This window comes from Vidua chalybeata, chromosome 20 (assembly GCF_026979565.1).
Source record: "Vidua chalybeata isolate OUT-0048 chromosome 20, bVidCha1 merged haplotype, whole genome shotgun sequence".
In the NCBI taxonomy this organism is placed as follows: domain Eukaryota; kingdom Metazoa; phylum Chordata; class Aves; order Passeriformes; family Viduidae; genus Vidua; species Vidua chalybeata.
This window is the reverse complement of record NC_071549.1, coordinates 3,044,760-3,063,252: the sequence shown is the minus strand read 5'-3', so window position 1 is coordinate 3,063,252 and position 18,493 is coordinate 3,044,760. Positions and strand designations below refer to the sequence as shown.

Here is an 18,493-nt window from a genome sequence, read left to right as displayed (position 1 = left end):
GGCACCCCTTTTGGTGAAGAAGTGTTTTCTATATATAGATACATGTAAGACCAAGGAAGCTGTAGGTTTTGTATCCCCCATGTGTTTTTGCCTGTGGTCTTGGTGAATTAGAAATACTGGATTGAGCTGAGAGTTGGGATGTTGTTGTCTGCTGTGTGCTCTGCTCCTGTAAATGCTGCCTTTGCTGCTCCCCAGCCTGTCAGCAGGGCCCTGGATGGCCACAGCTGTCTCTGCCGTAGTTCCAAGGTGATCCAGGGGGCTCTGGTACTTTGCTGGGGTGCTGCCTTTGTGTCAGGTGCTCCCAAGAAGGGTTTGCTGATGTGTCTGTGCTAGCTTGATGGCAACATAGCCAACAGCCCTGGGATGGCAGCTGCTGTGCATCAGCACTTCTCATCTTGAGACTCTCAGCTTTGGTTCATTCCCTAATCCTGCTCACATTGCCCTAAAAGAGAAAGCAGCAAATCTCTATGGTCCTGTTCTTCTGTAGCCTTTTCCATGGAAATTCCCTCTCCAGTCTCCATTGCTTCACTCTCCCTGTCATGTCATTGAACTTTAAGCCAAGAGAACATTCTCAACCAGATTGAGTGTTACAAGCTGAGTTACAGGTTCACTCCAAGGGTTTTAAATCAGTCTTTCTTGGACTGACCCTGTTGTAGCAATCAAGACAGAAAGAAGGCAAATGTTAGAATCGCAGCAGAGCTGAGCTGCAGATTTTAAGCTCACAGTTTTAAAGGCTGGAACATCACGTATCTTTATCATGCCAAAACTCTATGGGATTGCTGAAGCTAGATGGTGCAGGAGAAAGACAGTTGTTCCTGAATACTGTCATGTGGAAGAAAATCAGCTCTGGGCCTTCAGTGTGATGGTTTGGATGAGATAGAAAAGCATAGTTATGAATTTGTCATCCAAAACTGGCTTCAGACACTGTAATTACAGAAATGTTTTTGTGAAAAGGCATGCAGTGGCAAAAGTCACTTCAGAACTAGGCTGGAAGGTATAAAATGATCATGTGGTGAAACAGCTTGGCTTTGTAGTGATGAGTTACTCTCACCCCAAACCTTCCAAACAACTTCAGGGAAAAAATAATTTCCTTCCAACATCATATTGTCTGTAAAAGAACAGAATCAGGCTCTGGGTCATATGGACAGTGCTACACAGACACGAGATTCCTTTGATTTGCCTCCAAGCATCCCTGCAATGAATAAAACTGTATCAAAACGTGATGAATGCTTTAGCCAACATGATATTTTTTTAAACATATCATAATGCTTTCCTGTGTGATACTGTACTTTGAAAATTAGGTAGGGTTAAAATTTGTTTTGGACAGACTGAAATAGAATAATGCAGAAATATGCATCTAGTTGAGAGAGAAGCAGTCCTACTAACACCAATTGTATTTCCATTCATGAAGAACTAGAGTGCTCTAAGATCCTAAGCTGCTTTACTTTGCAGTGGAAATTATAATTTCCACAGAATCAGATTGCTGTGAATACACTTTCATTTATGATTATTAGTTTAAAGAGATAATGAATACTTTTTATGTCTTTATAAATTTTTACTTAAGTAAAACAATAACAAAATAGGTGGGGAAATTCCACTTTTTTCATTCACTACTTTTTTTAACAGATAACACAGAAACAGAAGAAAAGTTTCAAATAAAGCAAGATCCAGACCTGACGTCATAGACCTCATCAACACTGGGTAAAAGAATTTAGTGTTTCTTGAAGTCAACCCCTGTCAAGGAATAATATTTTTATATTTTTGGCTGGGGAAAGGAGAGATGAAGTACAATACTGAATGTCAGAAGGTGCCAGTACTTTAGTTGTGAATTATTTTGTGTCTCAGTTCTCACTTACGAGATGTCAGATGTTTTGCACTTTCTTACCCAAATACAATATAAAGCACACTGTGTTCAAATTTGTGAGGAAGTCCTAGAAGAATGTGGCCTAAAATTTGTGATGGTAATCACATATCTCAGAAGCAGAGTAACTGAAAGCTGAGGGAATTGGTGTTTATTAAAAGCTCTGACATGGTTGTGTGAAAAAGCATTATTATTCTTGGTAATGCACATCCATTTCCAAATTGTAATTGAGCAGGAAAGCTCTTCATTATGATTGCAGTATTGTCTGACCTTGGGACACTCAGTAAAGCTATTAACTGTGATGACAAACCAACCTTCTTTAAAACTTTCCTTTCCTTTCCTTTCCTTTCCTTTCCTTTCCTTTCCTTTCCTTTCCTTTCCTTTCCTTTCCTTTCCTTTCCTTTCCTTTCCTTTCCTTTCCTTTCCTTTCCTTTCCTTTCCTTTCCTTTCCTTTCCTTTCCTTTCCTTTCCTTTCCTTTCCTTTCCTTTCCTTTCCTTTCCTTTCCTTTCCTTTCCTTTCCTTTCCTTTCCTTTCCTTTCCTTTCCTTTCCTTTCCTTTCCTTTCCTTTCCTTTCCTTTCCTTTCCTTTCCTTTCCTTTCCTTTCCTTTCCTTAAATTAAACTTTTATGAAAAGCCTAGTTTAATTTACAATGCCCAAATGTCCAAATCTTTCTCTTATTCTATTTTTAATGTCACTTGTTCCTAAAAATTATGTTTTTGTGGTGGTGGAGAGCAATGTTAGCAATGCTATCACATCAACAAATCTAAAATGCTGACCCACATGGTTTGGAGTCTCTGTGCTTCATTCAAATGAAATAGTAGTACTTCTTCCCATTTCAGTTTTTTTGGTAATACTGAACCCCAAATATCTTCTTCGTTATGCAGCATTTGATACTTCAGCAATTTGATTTCATTGGTGTAAAGTTAAATGAAGCTTTGGCTAGGGGTGCCTGGAGCCTGTGGGTTTCATTCCTGGCACCATCTGAGTTTTTGGAGCTGAGGGACAGCCTTGGCCCTCCATTGGTACAGCATGAACACAGCCCAGGGCAATGAAATGATGTGGTGGAAAGCTGCAGGAACTGACAAACCAGGATCTCAACTGTCTGTCCCTGAGCACTGCAGGCACAGCAGTGGTGCTCTTATTAAATCAGTGAAGTCTGTGTTGGAGGTATTTGTCATAAAACTGAATGTGGCAGGATAAAACATACTAAAGGAAGAACTTTGATTCGTCATGGGACAGACTGCATCCAATGAGATATAAAAAACCACCTCACTTGTCAATTAAAGGTCACAAAAATGTTGTCTGAGCAATGGCTGCACAATTTGATGCTGCAGTAGCTCAGAGTTTTGGATGCTTTGGGCCATCCACTGAATTTACACTAAAATAAATATTTGTTCTAAATTCTGACAAGAGACCACTAGAGCACACATTTAATCTCATATTTATTGAGAGCAATATTCAACTTCTGCATGCTTGCTGAATCTAGGCCTAAAGAACTGGAAAATAGAATACAAACTGCTCATAGTTGTAATAAGGCACAAGGCTTCAATGAAACTAACTTAATTTTTAAAATTTCTCTTACCTAGTCAGAAGCTTCCTGTTCTGAGAAGAGCCTGCTCGGCCTGTCTAGAGCTGTGTAATATAACTGTATAAGAGAAGAATCTTCTATACAAACACTTTTGTACTATTATATAGAAATGTCTACTTTTTCAGCAGTTCTGTGAATTGACCTCATAATGACTGTAGATTTGGAATGTCTTGAGTTTACTTTGGAATATATTTTAAGGACTAAATTTGATTCAGCAATGCTGGGGAGATGGCAGGGATTGAAATCAGCAGGGACATAGCTCAGGCTGTCTACATTTTCCAATAAAGATGAATTTCACTGTACCTGAATGCATCCTAGCCTTTGTAATGAAAAATTCCTACAAAGAGTTCAGTTTGTTTACTTTGGAGAAAAAAACCCTCTACATTAATATTCAGCTATTACTTTAATGTCTCATTGGAGAATAGTATCTGTATATTTGAGCTAATTTTTCCTATTATATCTATCACAATTCAAATGTTTTTCCTAAATAAAAGATAAAATTATCCACTTGATGGTTAGTGTTTATTAATGAGATTGACTGTGAAATGGTCAATATTCCAGTGTGTGGATTAGAAACCAGCTGAAATCAAACCCCATCATAGTTTGTTTTGTTAATTCAAAGTAGTAAGTACATGTTATATCAGAGTATCACACAGTTTACGTATGATGGGTTTGGTCTTACAGTCCTGCCATAGGTAATAGTTGTGTGGACTTGTGTGAGTGCTTTTCTGCTGAAGGCTGTGGGGATGCTCTTCTGTTCATCTAGAACTGGTTATGGAAACGTGCTACAACTGGCTCTAAGTCCTACTTTGTCAAAAACTCAGAATATTCTGTGAATACAACAGTTAAATTAAGTTCCCTGTGGTCCTGGTTATGCGCCGTAATATGTAAAACCATGCACATCTTTTTTTTTTTTTTTTTTTTTTTTTCACAAACCAGAGATGTACAGTTCTGGCTATATGGTAATCTCTAAAAATGCTGGTTATTTGCAAAGGTTTCTCTTTCACTGGCACACATTTGAGATGATTGCATTATGCACAAATGGTAAATTATGTTCCCTGATGAAGAAATAAAGACCTGTCTGATGTTTTTCAAGACCGTCCATGCAGTTATGTCTTTCACAACAAATCAAGTCGTAGCAGTAATTCTGTAGGCAGGTAGAATAAGCTGCAGCATGGTTATGTCCTGACAGTAAAGAAGCAAGGTCCAGTCATGCTGTTGAGACTGAAATCCAGCTCTGGGTGGTTGAGGTGATTGGATCTTCAAGGAACATTTTGAAGCCTTAAATTCAATTGAGTGCAGTGTCTGTTCTGTGGGAGCAACCTGAAATTCAGGAGGTAAATTCAGAGCAGCACATTTCTGTCATTCTGGAGGTGAGGGAGACCCTATAGGGCATCTGCTTGTGTTTCACAACATGCAGATCTAGGTGCTTCCACTTGAATGCTGGGACCTTGTGCTGGTGATGTCAGCAGGGGCAGGGTTAGCTCCATGCTGAGGCATTTTGAAAAAGCTCATCCGGGTCCTACCTTCCTTCTCTCCAGATAGGAGCTGGTGGTGACTGGTGCCATGCTGCCTTCCTGCCTCAGCAGACAGCCATTCCCAGCCCCATGGAATGAGTCCACGTGCCACACCTTACCTGTTAACCCAGCCATGGGGGCACTGTCCACCTTGTAATCACATTTACCTGCTGCTCACTTGAACAGACATGCTGAGCTAATGAACCTCCAGCAGTAGTTTGGGACCAGGTTTCACACTTGCTTCTGGACATCTTTAGAATGGGGAAATGACATAATGCAGCTTTCCCCAAGTTTCAGCTGGCTTGACTTCCCCTTCTGAAAAAGCAGGATGGTTCATCCCTTCTTTAGTCACAGCCCTCTTTAGGAGGCACTTTCAGCACAGCTGCCTGCCCAGCTGTCTATTGCTGGTGGAGTTGTTAGTGCTCAAAATGAGGGCAGTGTCACAGCAAAGGAACTGGGAAAAGAAATAATTCCAGGGTATTGCCTTGTCACGTGTGTAACAGCAGGGTGGCTCTACTGAAACTTTGTATGCAGGAGCTGAAAGAAAAATAAAGTGAAAATGGTTGCCATGGTTTTGCTGAAAGGACTGGAGTCTTTACACAGTGGACATTGTGAATGGCCTGGTGCTGGGTGGGCAGAAATGCTGATGGGCTGGCACTCAGTGCTGAAGGCTCTTTTTGGTTTCAGACATTTTGGGTTATATCCAGTTGAGAGAAATTAGTCTGACAAAATAATTACACCAGTATTTTTACCTTCCAATATTAAGAAATTACCTGTAGTCCTAATAGTTAGCAGACTTTTGGGATGTTGACCATGTATGAAAATCTCACTCATTTTGAAATTGGTAGTACATGAGATAGGCCCTAAAAAGACTTGACTGTACTAATGAATAAATGAATAAATGAATGAATAAATTAAATTCCAGTAACTCAGTAATTCCAGTAACAAGATCTCTGACTAGTTTTTGTCCCAGCAGGGAAGGTTTGTGGTGACAAAGAAGCAGACAAATATTTATTTCCCATGTTTTACTGAACTTTAAAAGCCTGTCTTGTGCAGTGGACTGGCTCCTTTCTCTTAAATGGGAATTTTGTATCCAAGTAGTGTAGGATTCAGGGTGTCCATGGTGGAACTGGGCATTCCTCAGATATGGCACCCTGGCTTTTCTCACAGCATACCCACCAGCTGACAGCCAATATCTCTGTGATGCAGTTGCTGGCCAGTGTTTTTCTCTTGGGAGTTGAATTTTTCCACATATAAAATTTGAACCTCTTCTTGTTTCTTTTCATGTCTGTCCTGTCAGAGACCACAGCCAAGGAAGAGGGCAAGCTCTCATTTCTGTGACTGTGTAACAGCTCTGTGCTGTCAGTGACATAAGACCTCCCTTGGCTCTGGAATGAATTAAGCTGAAATTTAAACTACCAAAAATCAAAGATTCCATTTTGAACAAAGATTAGGGTGGTATCTATTCCATCTGCTCTTATATCCTGAGAGGTTTTGGTACTAGTTTTGGGTGGAGCAGTGCCAAAAAGAGGATAGTCCATTTGCCTAAGAAACTCTTAACCTCCAAGAGCCTTGACTGAAATCCATCCTCTGAAGTCCTGTGTGTGCTGTTCCCACTCCAAAGCAGTGGGGCCTTGCTGAGACCACTGCTGCCAGCTTGGTCTGGAGGACATGGATCTTCTCCATCTCTCTCAAAATGGGATCCTGTGTTCAGATCCCAGCCTTGTATCCCAAAACTTGAATCAGTTCATGAACTCAATAAACTTTGTGGTTTGACACTGGCCAAATGCCAGGCACCCAAAAAAGTGTCTCACTTCCCCTCCCCTGCCACAGCTGGGCAAAGGAGAGAGAAACTAATTTCATGAAGGCTTCCTCCAAGGGCAAACCAGGCTTGGCTTAGAGATACAAAGTGAATTTTCTACTAACTAAATTAGAGGAGGATAATGAGAAGTAAAATAAGTCCTTAAAACACCTTTTTGTCCCCCAACCCCTCTGTCCTTCCCACCAACAGCCCAGGGAGACAGGGCAGGGGGTTTGGGTCAGTTCATCACCTGAGATCTTCCACTGCTCAGGCAGAGGAGTCCTTCCCCTGTGAGACCATGGAGTCCCTCCCATGGGAGAGACAGTTCTCCTTTAACTTCTCCAATGTGGTTCCAATCTCACGAGCAGCAGCCCTACCACACCTGCTGCAATGTGAGTCCCTCCCATGGGCACACAGTCCTCCCAAAACTGCTGTGACATGGGTCTCTCTTTCCACGGGTGCAGTCCTGCAAGGACAGGCTGCTCCAGCCTGGGAGCAGGACCCCTCTCTCCACCGGCTCTCCCACTGGATCGCAGCCTCCTCCAGGCATCCACCTGCTCCAGCATGGGCACCTCCCCAGGGGCTGGGGGTGGATCTCTGCATCCCCCATGGATCCCATGGGCTGTGGGTGGATCTCTGTATCCCCCAGGGATCTCCATGGGCTGTGGGTGGATCTCTGCATCCCCCAGGGATCTCCATGGGCTGTGGGTGGATCTCTGCATCCCCCAGGGATCTCCATGGGCTGTGGGTGGATCTCTGCATCCCCCAGGGATCTCCATGGGCTGTGGGTGGATCTCTGCATCCCCCATGGATCCCCACGGGCTGTGGGTGGATCTCTGCATCCCCCATGGATCCCCACGGGCTGTGGGTAGATCTCTGCATCCCCCATGGATCCCCACGGGCTGCAGGGGCACAGCTGCTCCACCATGGTCTCACCACGGCTGCAGAGGAATCTCAGCTCCAGCACGTGGAGCACCTCCTGTCTCTCCTTCCCCACTGACCCTGGTATCTCCAGGTTGTTTCCCTCATATGTCCTCTTCTTCTCTGGCTAGGAAAAACTCTGCGTGCCCCATTTTGTTTTGATTTTCTTCTTAAATATGTTATCACAGAGGTGTTACCGTTATCTCTAATTGTCCCAGGCTTGGCCAGCAGCATGTCCATCTTCAGAGCCATCAGGGATTGGCTCTGCTGGACATCTGGCAACTTCGAGCAGCTTCTCACAGAAGGCACCTCGGTAGCCCCCCTGCTACCAAAAACCAGACTGTGCAAAACCAACAGAACTTGGCTTGTTCGGATGGGATGTTCCTCTTCTGAGAATTTTCTTCTAAAATCTTGCTTCTTGACACATATTAGCTGTGAGATATTTGATGGAACACTCAGTAATGTATCACACAGAGTTACAGGTGGCGTTTCACTGTGAACTAATCTTTCACGGACAGAGCATCTAAAACCTCTCATTTCTCACATCACAAGATGAGGAATGAGGAAACAGGAGGAAACATGTGAATGAAGTGGTTTTCAGAAATGTACTGTCTGTAATGCAGTTTTAAATTTAGTACAAACAATTGTAATTATGAAAGTAGCTGTTCTGACAAAGTTTGTGGAGTTCTGCATAAGCAGCAGTTATCTGGTGACTAACAGCGCAGAATCCAAACAGCCCTGGATGGATCTTTTTTAATATCTGTGATTGTGTAATATGGAAGGGACTTCCCTTGCATATCAGGAAGTCCCCCTGTTAAAATAATAAGAAACCAAATGTAAATTACCATTTAGTATTGCACAGCTGTAAGTACCACACCCAAGTGCCAGGGGAGGGCTATGGTTAGTATTTGATGTTTTTCATGCAGCCAAAGCAAGCTTTTGTCTTTACAAGCTAACAAGGGCATTGGGCTGATCCTGTGCCAGGGTTTGCTGCTGGTGGTCATGGAGAGAGCCCCTGTCAGCTCTGTTGTGGTTTTGGGCTGCTGCCTGCCAGGGTCAGGGGACTGGGGTGCTGCCTCTGCCTGAGGCATCTCTGCTCCTGGCTGAGTGTGGGGCTGGGTTTGCTCTAACACCCAGCTCATGAGAACGAGCTGGGGACATTGGCTGCACTGGAGAACAGGTTTCCAGAGGGAATGGAGCTGAGTGTTCACAGCTGGCTGCAGCTGGGCTCCTCCAAGGATCCTGTGGAGAGCAGGGCCTGGCTCTGTCAGGTGACTGCCCACCTCTGGTGCCCATTGTAACTGAGGGTGCTCCTGATGGGGACAAAAGCACTTCTGGGTACACCTTTGCTTGCAAGCAGTGTGGAATTGATCCCTGCAGCTCTCACATCCCTTCAGGTCTCTGTTCAGGGCTGAGGATGGAGAAGGAGGAGGACATGAATGCAGCTGGTGCCCTGGCATTTCAGGACGGCTTAGCAGAGAACTCTCCTGCTCTCCCAGCAGGACACAGGGGTCTGTCTCCAGCCCACTCTGCAGTTTCCCTATGCCTGGGGTCCCCTCCCATTCAGCCCTGTGCCCAGGTGAGGTGGTGAGCAGGGCTGCGACTGGCTTAGGTCCTCGGGGGCTCCTCAGAGGAACCTTTTGGTGGCAGATTTTGAAGACGCTGCAAGTGACTGAAAGGAAATGGTGATGCAAGGGGAGGGTCTCTTGCACACTGAGCCCGTGGCTGCCCCTCCTGGCTGTGCTGTGCCCCAGGTTCCCCGCCTGCCACTCCCGCACACACAGACAGTATTGGCATTCCTGGGGCTCAGGGCGTGCATTACAGGCTTCATTCAGCCGTTCCAGCTCGGACAGAGAGGGTGAAGGCGCCTCTGGCTGTCATATCCAAGGCAGCTGTCCTTGTCCCTGTGCTTTCACGGGGCTGCACCAGCGGTCAGAGGAGTCCTTGGGATATCAGCAGGGCAGCCAGTCTGGCCCCCACCCTTCACTGTCCTCTGATTCCGGAGGTCCCTCCAGGTTATCCCCCAGGCCTCCCAGCTCACCTCCTCCGCAGTCCTGGAGCCACTGGAGGGGCTGGGCTGGGCAACACCGACTCAGTACAAACCACAGCGAGTAAACAATTACGGGAGCGATTGCAGCGGCAGTTCCGCTTCCCCAGGGCTTTAAGATCAAGCTGAGCTGAGCGAGGGCAGAGGGGAGGGGAGAGCACCCAGACAGGCAGGAGCAGGGTCCGGAGTAGAGCATTGCGGGCAGGAGCAGCAATGGGGGACGCCTTCATCCGGCACATCGAACTGCTGGGCTACGAGAAAAGGTTTTTCCCCAGCCAGCACTATGTGAGTACTCAGCAGCGTTCTGGCATGTGAGGACTGAGGACTGGCCAGGGTAAAAACCCGGCCAACAAATTTCCTTAGGGAGTTGTGACTGAGAGCCTAAACGCTGCCTTTTAAGGGGGTCATGGCTGATAACATGAGCTGCAGGCAGCCAGAGACTAAACTGTCCTGAACACTCAAGACTTCATGCACCTCCTTTGCAAGCCATTGGCTACTTTGCAGTCTTGGAAAGGGTTTTTTCCTTTTTGTTTCCCACCCACCTGCATGTTTCTGTCCCCTCTCCATCCATTCCAACTCCCCTAGCGCCCATTTTATTTGCTGGCAAGGCAGAGTTACTTGCATTGGGGTGGTGGAAGGAAAACATTCAATTTTATCTGAAACTGGACCATCCACAGGGCTCCCTGGGCACAGTGGGGAGTGGTGTCCCACTTGCCTGCAAAACTGCAGACTCTGCTTTGCTCCTCAGGTCTACATGTTCCTGGTGAAATGGAATGACCTCTCCGAAAAGGTCATCTATCGCCGCTTTACTGAGATATATGAATTCCATGTGAGTCCTCCCAGGACATGGGCTTGGGGTGGGGAAAAAGGAGGATGAATGCCATCTGAAACTGCTTCAAAGGAAACCTAGTTCAAAAGAGGCTTCTGAGTCCAGTTCTTTTATCTATTTTGCCCCTTGAAGGTGGGAGCCATTGGCTCTGTGTCCCTGGGCACAGAGTGACAAGGTGTGGGATCCAGCCAAGACATGCTGGGGGCAGCAGGGTGAGCACCAGGAAAGGAGTCAGGCTAGGGGCAGAGGAGTGGGTGTCACAGCGTGTTCCCCTGGTGCTATCCTCACTGTTGTGCCTGGCTCTGCTCTGCAGAAAGTCCTGAAGGAGATGTTCCCCATTGAATCCGGGGACATCAACATTGAGAACCGGATCATCCCGCACTTGCCAGGTGAGGGGCAAGCACCGTGGCTGGGGGGTGAATAGAAATTGCAGCTAGCTGAGAAATTCCCTGGTGGGTTGAGCTGTGCTGGCTGCCTTCCAGACAAGTGGGTGGTGCAGTATTTCCTGTACATGAGGCTTGAAATCAAAACCCCAGAAAGATCTGAGCAGTGGCAGTGCTTCTTCCCAACGCTCAGCAGCCCTGCAGACTCCGTCCTTCCTCTCTAAAGGCACCCCAGAGGCACGTCCAGAAGAATCAGCTGTGACCCCATGACCCCTGGCTGGTGCAAAGTGTCTGGCTTTGGGGAGGCTGAACAGAGTGGAGCTGAGCTGAGCCCTCTGTTGGTGACACCATCACTGGGGTTGGCTTAATGCCCTTATGGCAACACAGATATTTTGTAAGAGGAAACAATGCAACATGTCTTCAATGACAGAGGATGAACTGATCCAAACAGCTGATGCTTTCTCTTCAAGCAAGGTGCATGTCAGTAAACTTCCTCATTTTATTTAATTTCCTGCTTTAAAGGAAGCAGAAGGGAGTCTGAAAAAGAGCTGCAGATGTGGTCTACATCTCTGGAGGAGGAGTAACCTGCTCTATGCAGAAGTGTGGGTGCCAGTCTGGGGGGGCTCCACTGCAGCTGGGCTAACACCAACCACCATGCTGGGCCCCTTCCATCATTCTGCCCCCCACCGTGCAGGGGCTGTTCAAAGCATCCTTATTCCATTTGGGGAACTGAGAGCACTGGGACCAGACAGGTGTAAGACTGCTGGAGGGACATGGCGTGCCACTAACCATAAAAGCACCTCCCATTGTGTGGTTCAACGCTGCTCAGGGTCAGGATTGCCAGCAGTATTTTAGAGCTCCGGAGTCAAGAACACCATAACCAGTGGGATGGGAGGATAACCATATCTCCTCTGACTGCAGGCTGGTCCCCTGTGCCCCTCTTGGTGCCCTGGTGCATCTGCTGTATTTGTGGCCCAGCAGTTGGGCTTAGTCTGAACACACGTGTAGGAGTTACCCTAAAACTGTAATAGGGTGAAACAGGATCATTTCTGGGCTCGCAAGAGCTGTGCTCCCACAAAGCTTCACCTTATTGGCACAATGCAGCCATGCAGCACCTCAGGGCCAGACCCACTTGTTTGCAGGGCAAAATTAATGATTCAGAGCAGTGTGCTTGGGAAAGTATTAAAAACAAGGTGTTCTGTCTGCTTTTTGTGAGCCCTTTTTCCTCTCCCCCAGCCCCAAAGTGGTTTGATGGGCAGCGCTCAACTGAGAACAGGCAGGGCACACTGGCTGAGTACTGCTACACACTGGTCAACCTACCCCACAAGATCTCTCGGTGCCTGCATGTGGTCAACTTCTTCAAGGTCCGTCATGATGACATGAACCCTGTCACAGACAGCCAGTGAGTCCAGCTGCCTGCTGTTTTGAGGGAAATCCTGCATTCCTAGCCTTGGACGCTGGCAGTAGCCTGCAGGGAGGGTGCTGATGTAGGGCTGGTTGGCATTGAGCTGCCTTTGCTCTGAACCTGTCTAGGATCAAGAAGCCTGAGGTCTTCCTCCTGACAAAGGATTCCAAGAAAAGCCCCACTGGTAAGAGGTCTCAGAGGGCTGCAAGTGGCTGCCTCAACAGCAGTGAAGCCTGCTGGGGAGAGAGGTTGTCGTTCCATGGCAGATACCCTCACTAAGAACATGGTTGCTATGCCAGAGCTGCAGCTGGGGAGAAGCCAAATCCTCGGGTGGAATGAGTCATTGTCCTAAAATCCAACTGGTTTGGGGCTGAAAGAGGCTGGGAGGGCACTTTGGGCTGTCCTGGGCCTGCTTTTGGCTGGCCTGGAATAGGGAGTTTCTGGTTTGGGGGCTGGAGGAGGGAACATCTGTCACTTCTCTCATGCAGACATCACAGGCCCCATTGTCCTGCAAACGTACCGAGCCATCGCCGACTATGAGAAGAGTTCCACATCTGAGATGGCTCTCAAAGCTGGGGACATGGTGGATGTCGTGGAGAAGAGCGAGAATGGTATGTGTCCATCCCCCTGGAGAGCCCCTGAGGGCCAGCCCACTCCCTGCCACAACTTCAGCAGGAATGAGTACTGCCCTTGCATCTTGTGTCCAAACACAGCATGTGAGCTAGTTATGGCAGTGGAGGCTGAGGTGAGGGGCAGTTCTAGAAAACTGAGCAACATCCTGGCCATGCCTCAGCCTGTGAGGCTTCCTGCCCAGCAGGAGCAGGATGAACTGGTCAAGTTCTCTGGTTGCATCATGTCAACAGAGATTGGCCCTGGCACTGTCCCTTTGGTCCAGGACACGGAGATGTCTGCACCTGCCCTGGCCAGGACAGACCTGGTGCCACTCCCCACAACACTCTCTGCTCTTGCCCATGGTTGCTTTCTTTGCAGGCTGGTGGTTTTGTCAATTGAAGAATAAACGAGGCTGGGTACCTGCTGCCTATCTGGAGCCAATGGATGGTCCTGATGAGTCTGAAGAGCAGGAGCCTAACTATGCAGGTAAAATGCTGGGGTGACCATGGTGTGTGTGTGTGTCAGAGCACAGTCTGCTGCAGCTCTCCACTGTGACAGCTCACTGCAAAGCTGGGCAATTCAGACTGAGCAGGGACACTGGGCAGGGAGATGCTGCTGTAGGAACTGTCAGGAGGGATAAATCTCATGGCTTGGTGCCTCAGTGTCAACCTTGGGAGCTTCCCATGACCTGCAGCTCTGCATTAGATTTGTGTTTTGGCTGGTCTTCACCCAGTGGCCATGCTGAGGTGGCTGGGTGAAGGCTGAGGTGCTGGGTTAGCAGAACAGCATGGTGCAGCACCCAAATCCAAATTGGACACAGGCATTCACAGTGCTTCATATTTGTGCTGTCCTTATCAGGGCCTGGCCTTGCTCCCTGCCCTCTGCATTGCCCTGCCATGACAACAGGGCTCTATCACGTGGAACAGAGGAAGGATCCTGCAGACTTGTGCCAATTGCTCAACGGGCTTCAGCTTTGTGGGTTTCACAACACTGGAAAAGGCTCTATTAGCACAAGACTTCCTTCTGCCTTATTTCACCACCTGAATTCTGAACACACTTTTGAGCAGAGATAGGTGTGCTTCTTCTGCTTGCACCCAAAAGTTTTCTTCTGGAGAGATGACGAAGGGGCTAGGATGAGCCATGAGCAATGACAAGACTGGGGGAAGTCCGAATCCAAACCTGAGCACCCTGAGTCTTGCCTAAAATGTAGAGTGCCTCCTAATGCTCTGGTGCCTCCTCAGTGGCTGGGGAGGTAGAGCCCCCATCCCTGAGGTGTCAGCACATGATCCACCATCCCCATTTCATGTGTAGGTGAAGCATACGTGGTCCAGAAAAGCTACACTGCTGTGGAAGAGGATGAGCTGACCCTCAAGGAGGGTGATACCATTGAAGTCATCCACAAGCTCCTTGATGGCTGGTGGGTCATCAGGTGAGAGATGCCATGAACAGGTCAGGTGAGCAGCACTCAGGCAGAGGGAAGGGAGCATCCATGGTGCTCCACATCAGGGCTCTGAAAGCCATGGCATGGCATCTTTGGTGCCACTGCCCAGCACTTCCTTTTGCAGGGCTGCTTCTCAGAGTCTGTTCTTTGCCAAATATTAAACATTTCAGCTGGAAATTCCTCTCCTGAGGGCTTCAGAAATAGCCAAGAAGGAGGCAGATGGAAAGAAAACATGTATCTGTTATTTTGACTCTAATTGTTCTGGCATATTTTGCTTTGCAAAACCTCAACTTTCATCCCAGCTGCAAGGAACATGAGAGGTAACCCCCATGGCACCAGCAGGGGACAGGCCTGAACTATGACTATGGAATGTCCTGAGTTGGAAGAGTTCAAGGCCAGGTTGGATGGGGCTTGGAATAACCTATTCTAGGGGAAGGTGTCTGTGCCTGTGGCAGGGGGTTGGAATGAGGTCCTTTAAGGTCCCTTCTAACCAATCCATTCTGGGACTCTGTGACCACCCACAAGAATGATCAAATCTCTCTCCTGGACTGAGGAGGTGTTTGAAGAGCCACGACTGTAAGTGATGTTGCTTTGTGTTGCACTGCAGGAAGGATGAAACCACAGGTTACTACCCCTCCATGTATCTGCAGAAAGCCGGGGAGGTGAACACCTGTGTGAAGAGTGAGCTGAGGAACCGGGGTGCTCCTCCACGGAGGTAGGAGAAGCTCTGTGTAGGGGGCAGAAGAACATCTCCCTCTTCCTTGAGGGAGATGAAATTAAACCAGACTGGGTGTTGTGGTGTCACCTGCTTGCCCTGTCAGTGAGGAACCGCCTGGAGAAATGTAAGCAGGGCACAGACAGACCAGGGCTGTCCTCCCACCAGCTCTGTGCTCCCCAGCTACCACAGGCACCCCAGCATTGCTGATGCAGGGCTCCAAGATCCTTGCTCCAACAGGTCCACCTCTCAGGTGTATTTCTCCTTGTCCTTCTGCAAAGTTTCTTTTCTGGGCTGATTTTGTTTAATTTTCAAATTGGCCTTTTTCTTGCTTCCTAAGTGTGTGCACTGAATCTTTCAGAGGCAAGGAGACATTTGACTAAATGGAGCTGGCCAAGTGGCCTAATCTAGTGGGAGGATTTGAGCTAATGCAAGGGATTTTATTTCGATTAAAAAGATAAAAAGCAATAATAACTCATGAATTCCAGTGCAAAGAGAATGGCTAAAAAGGGCAGAATTTGCTGCTATCTCTTTTTTCTGCAAGATGACACATCAGGCCTGCTATAAAATCTCTCCAAATCCAATTTTGCTGGAGCATTGATCGAGTGTGAGACAGTGTAAAATGGTCCAGATCCACTTATTTGAACACAGTGATGTTTGCTGGTAGCCTTGGGGGAGATGAGGTGGCCTGTTCCAAGGACAGTGGCTTGTCCCCCTGCCATTGTGACTGCTGCCTGCATGGCACTGGCAGCCAGGCCAAGCCCTGTTGTGAATGTGGTGACCTGCTGTGGGCAAGAGCTTTGCTATGACATGGGGTATGTGCTCAGACCAGGAAGGGGCTGAGGGCAGACAAACACATTTGAGAAGAGCAGGAGGATGATGCCATGGGGTGGACATCAGGAACCACCTCATTCCTGCCATGGTACTGAAGACAAAGCAGGGGCCTCTGTCTGCCTGCCCGGGGACAGTCCCCAGTGCTGGGGGTTCCCCTGCTGCAGCCCCAGGCTGCTCAGCTTTTCACTTCTCTCAGTAGTTTCTCTCCTGTGGGTTGAACACTGCACATCCGGGTGCACACTGACACATGCCCCATACTCCATTCCCCTGTATCTGACCCTTGAGCCTTGGGGAGCCATGCCAAGCCCCACACCAGGGACCTCAATTTTGTGACCTGGATAGATGCTGTATGTTCATTCATCAAAGAGCTATAGATCACTTCTGGGGCTTTCTTGGATAAACCTCATGCCCATCTCATCCTTCCAGCCTTACACCAAATCTTCCTCACCAATCCCTATCATTACTTTCCAGACTTGTGCTCAGGGTTCACCCTTCAGTCTTTGCTTGCAAAGCACCATCCAGCTCCTCTGAACACATTGTAGATTGTGTCTCACTGATGGCTGCCCTCAACGGCTGGCATCCACCAGGCAAAACCCAAAAGCAGAAATTGGGGTTTGGGTGAAGCAGAGGAGGAAGTGTGGGGAAAGGAGGTGTGTGGTGTGAGAGCTGCCAGCATGAAAACTGAAAGTTTTTTTTCTCACAACTTGCAGATCCACCATCCGAAATGTGAAGAGTATCCACAAGCAGGGCCGGAAGCAAATCAGCCAGGAGACCTACAGGAGGAACAGCAAGAAGTACATCCAGAACCAGCGGAAAATGCGGGGAAATTCCCAGAACAAGGCCAATGTCATCAGTAAGTCTCAATGGAACTGGAATCCTGCAGGCATGACCCATGCCCCCCACCAGTGCTGGCAGCTGGAGCAGGATGGCACATTGAGGTCACACCATGCCCATCTGTCCTTTTCCCATGGGGAAAGTCTGTGCAGGGAGGTGTTTCTTTCAATGAGTTTTCTTACCCCTGGCTATAGGTCAGAGACCAGAATATGGTCCTGGAAGGACATCAGCACACATTTGGGACCTGTGCTTTCCTTGTGCACCTAACTTCCCCCAGGCTGCCATTACCATTGCAATTGCCATGTATGTTAGCTGTCAGCAGAGCCCCCAGAAGGAAGTGTTACATGAAGAATCATAGAATTATAGAATTCGGTTTTGGTAGGAAGGGACCTTAAAGACCAATTCATTCAAAGCTTCCACTTGATCAGATTGCTCCAAGCCTCATCCAACCTAGCCTTGAACACAGGGCAGCCACAGTTTCTTTGGGCAACCTGTGCCCCACTGCCTTCACAGAAAAGAGTTTTTTCCTTATATTTAATCTAAGCCTGGCCTCTGACAGTGTGAAGCCACTGTCCTACCATTTCAGGCCCTTGTAAAAAGCGTCTCTTCATGAAGGAGAGGTAGTCATTGAGGTATACCCTTTATATCTGCTAAACCCCATGCAGTACCTTCCCAGAGCTAAAAAGATGGGCAGACCTCATGCAGACCTAAAGACAGGCTTTCCCTGAGCACATTTCCCAGCGGGCACTGGTGGGCACGTCCTGACACCATGACCTACAGGAAGACATGCAGCAGGGACAGGAGGAGAGGCAGGAGCTTTGGTGGCCATGATGTAGGAAGCTGCTGAATGTTCATGAAGGTGGGTGTGTGGTGAAGAGCTCTGACCCATCTGTACATCTTTTTTACTTGCAGTTGAGAAAAATGAGCCAGAGGACAACAAGCCCAAGGCTCAACCTGCTGTTCCTCCCCGTCCCAGCAAAGACCTCATCCTGAACCGCTGCACTGAGAGCACACGGAGGAAGATCCTGTGAGCATCCTGTGAACCCCTACACCAGCCACCCAAAGCTTCATCTCCTTCAGCTCCTGTGCAGCTAGGGCTTGGAGCTGGACCAGGGATCCAGGGATCCAGATGGTTCTGGCAGCCAGCACAGGCCAGGGAGGCTGTGGCCGTATCAGCCCAGCCCAGTGCCCATCCTCATCCTCCATCACAGCCAGCCCAAGGTGTCCTGATTGCACTTTGAGGAGGGACCAGCCCTGCTCTACCAGCTCCTTATAAGCACCAAGTCCTCATCTCTAGATGCCACTCTAGTACCTCTTTGTATTTTGAATTATTTTTGTGGTTTTCATCAATAAAGGAGAGACACTTGATAGACCCTGAGGAGCAGTGTGGGCATGGCAGCAGGAAAGGTGTTCCTCCAGGTGGATATTGGGCAAGAGACTCTTGCAAAAGATGCTGTCAGTGAGGAAATTTAGTTGGGGGATCAAAGGATAGCAGCTTCCTCCTGGAAGGTGGCTGCTTGGCTCCCTCGAGAGGAAAGCGAGGGCTCAGTGTTGAGGCAGGGCTGCTTCACACACACACGGAGTGTGGTGGGACAGCTGCATTTGGTTCCTGCCACAGCCAACCCTGCCGTCGCTGTGCCAGACAGGGCTGGCTTTGGGTGTGATCTCAGTTTGGGTTTGGGATGGGGCTGGGTTGACATGTAG

At 48.1% G+C, this 18,493-nt stretch overlaps 2 protein-coding genes across 10 annotated transcripts in view; both read left to right on the top strand.

Moving 5' to 3' along the window:
* The window catches only part of GTF2I (general transcription factor IIi), a 92,864-nt gene extending 88,902 nt beyond the window's left edge, over nt 1–3,962 (top strand). For all 9 annotated transcript variants that reach the window (XM_053961111.1, XM_053961110.1, XM_053961108.1 and 6 more), the window contains 2 exons: nt 1,627–1,701; nt 3,449–3,962. In XM_053961111.1, the coding sequence (XP_053817086.1) occupies nt 1,627–1,685 (59 nt within the window). In that variant the 3' untranslated portion in view covers nt 1,686–1,701; nt 3,449–3,962. The remainder of the gene's footprint in view (nt 1–1,626; nt 1,702–3,448) is intronic.
* Nucleotides 3,963–9,906: 5,944 nt separating this feature from the next.
* NCF1 (neutrophil cytosolic factor 1) lies at nt 9,907–18,162 on the top strand. Its single transcript, XM_053961321.1, has 11 exons — nt 9,907–10,021; nt 10,485–10,565; nt 10,879–10,954; nt 12,185–12,350; nt 12,482–12,537; nt 12,842–12,964; nt 13,344–13,451; nt 14,277–14,394; nt 15,014–15,121; nt 16,666–16,808; nt 17,702–18,162. Exons 1-11 carry the CDS (start codon nt 9,950–9,952, stop codon nt 17,818–17,820), a joined length of 1,170 nt encoding a protein of 389 aa, XP_053817296.1. The 5' UTR covers nt 9,907–9,949; the 3' UTR covers nt 17,821–18,162.
* Nucleotides 18,163–18,493: the final 331 nt, after the last annotated feature.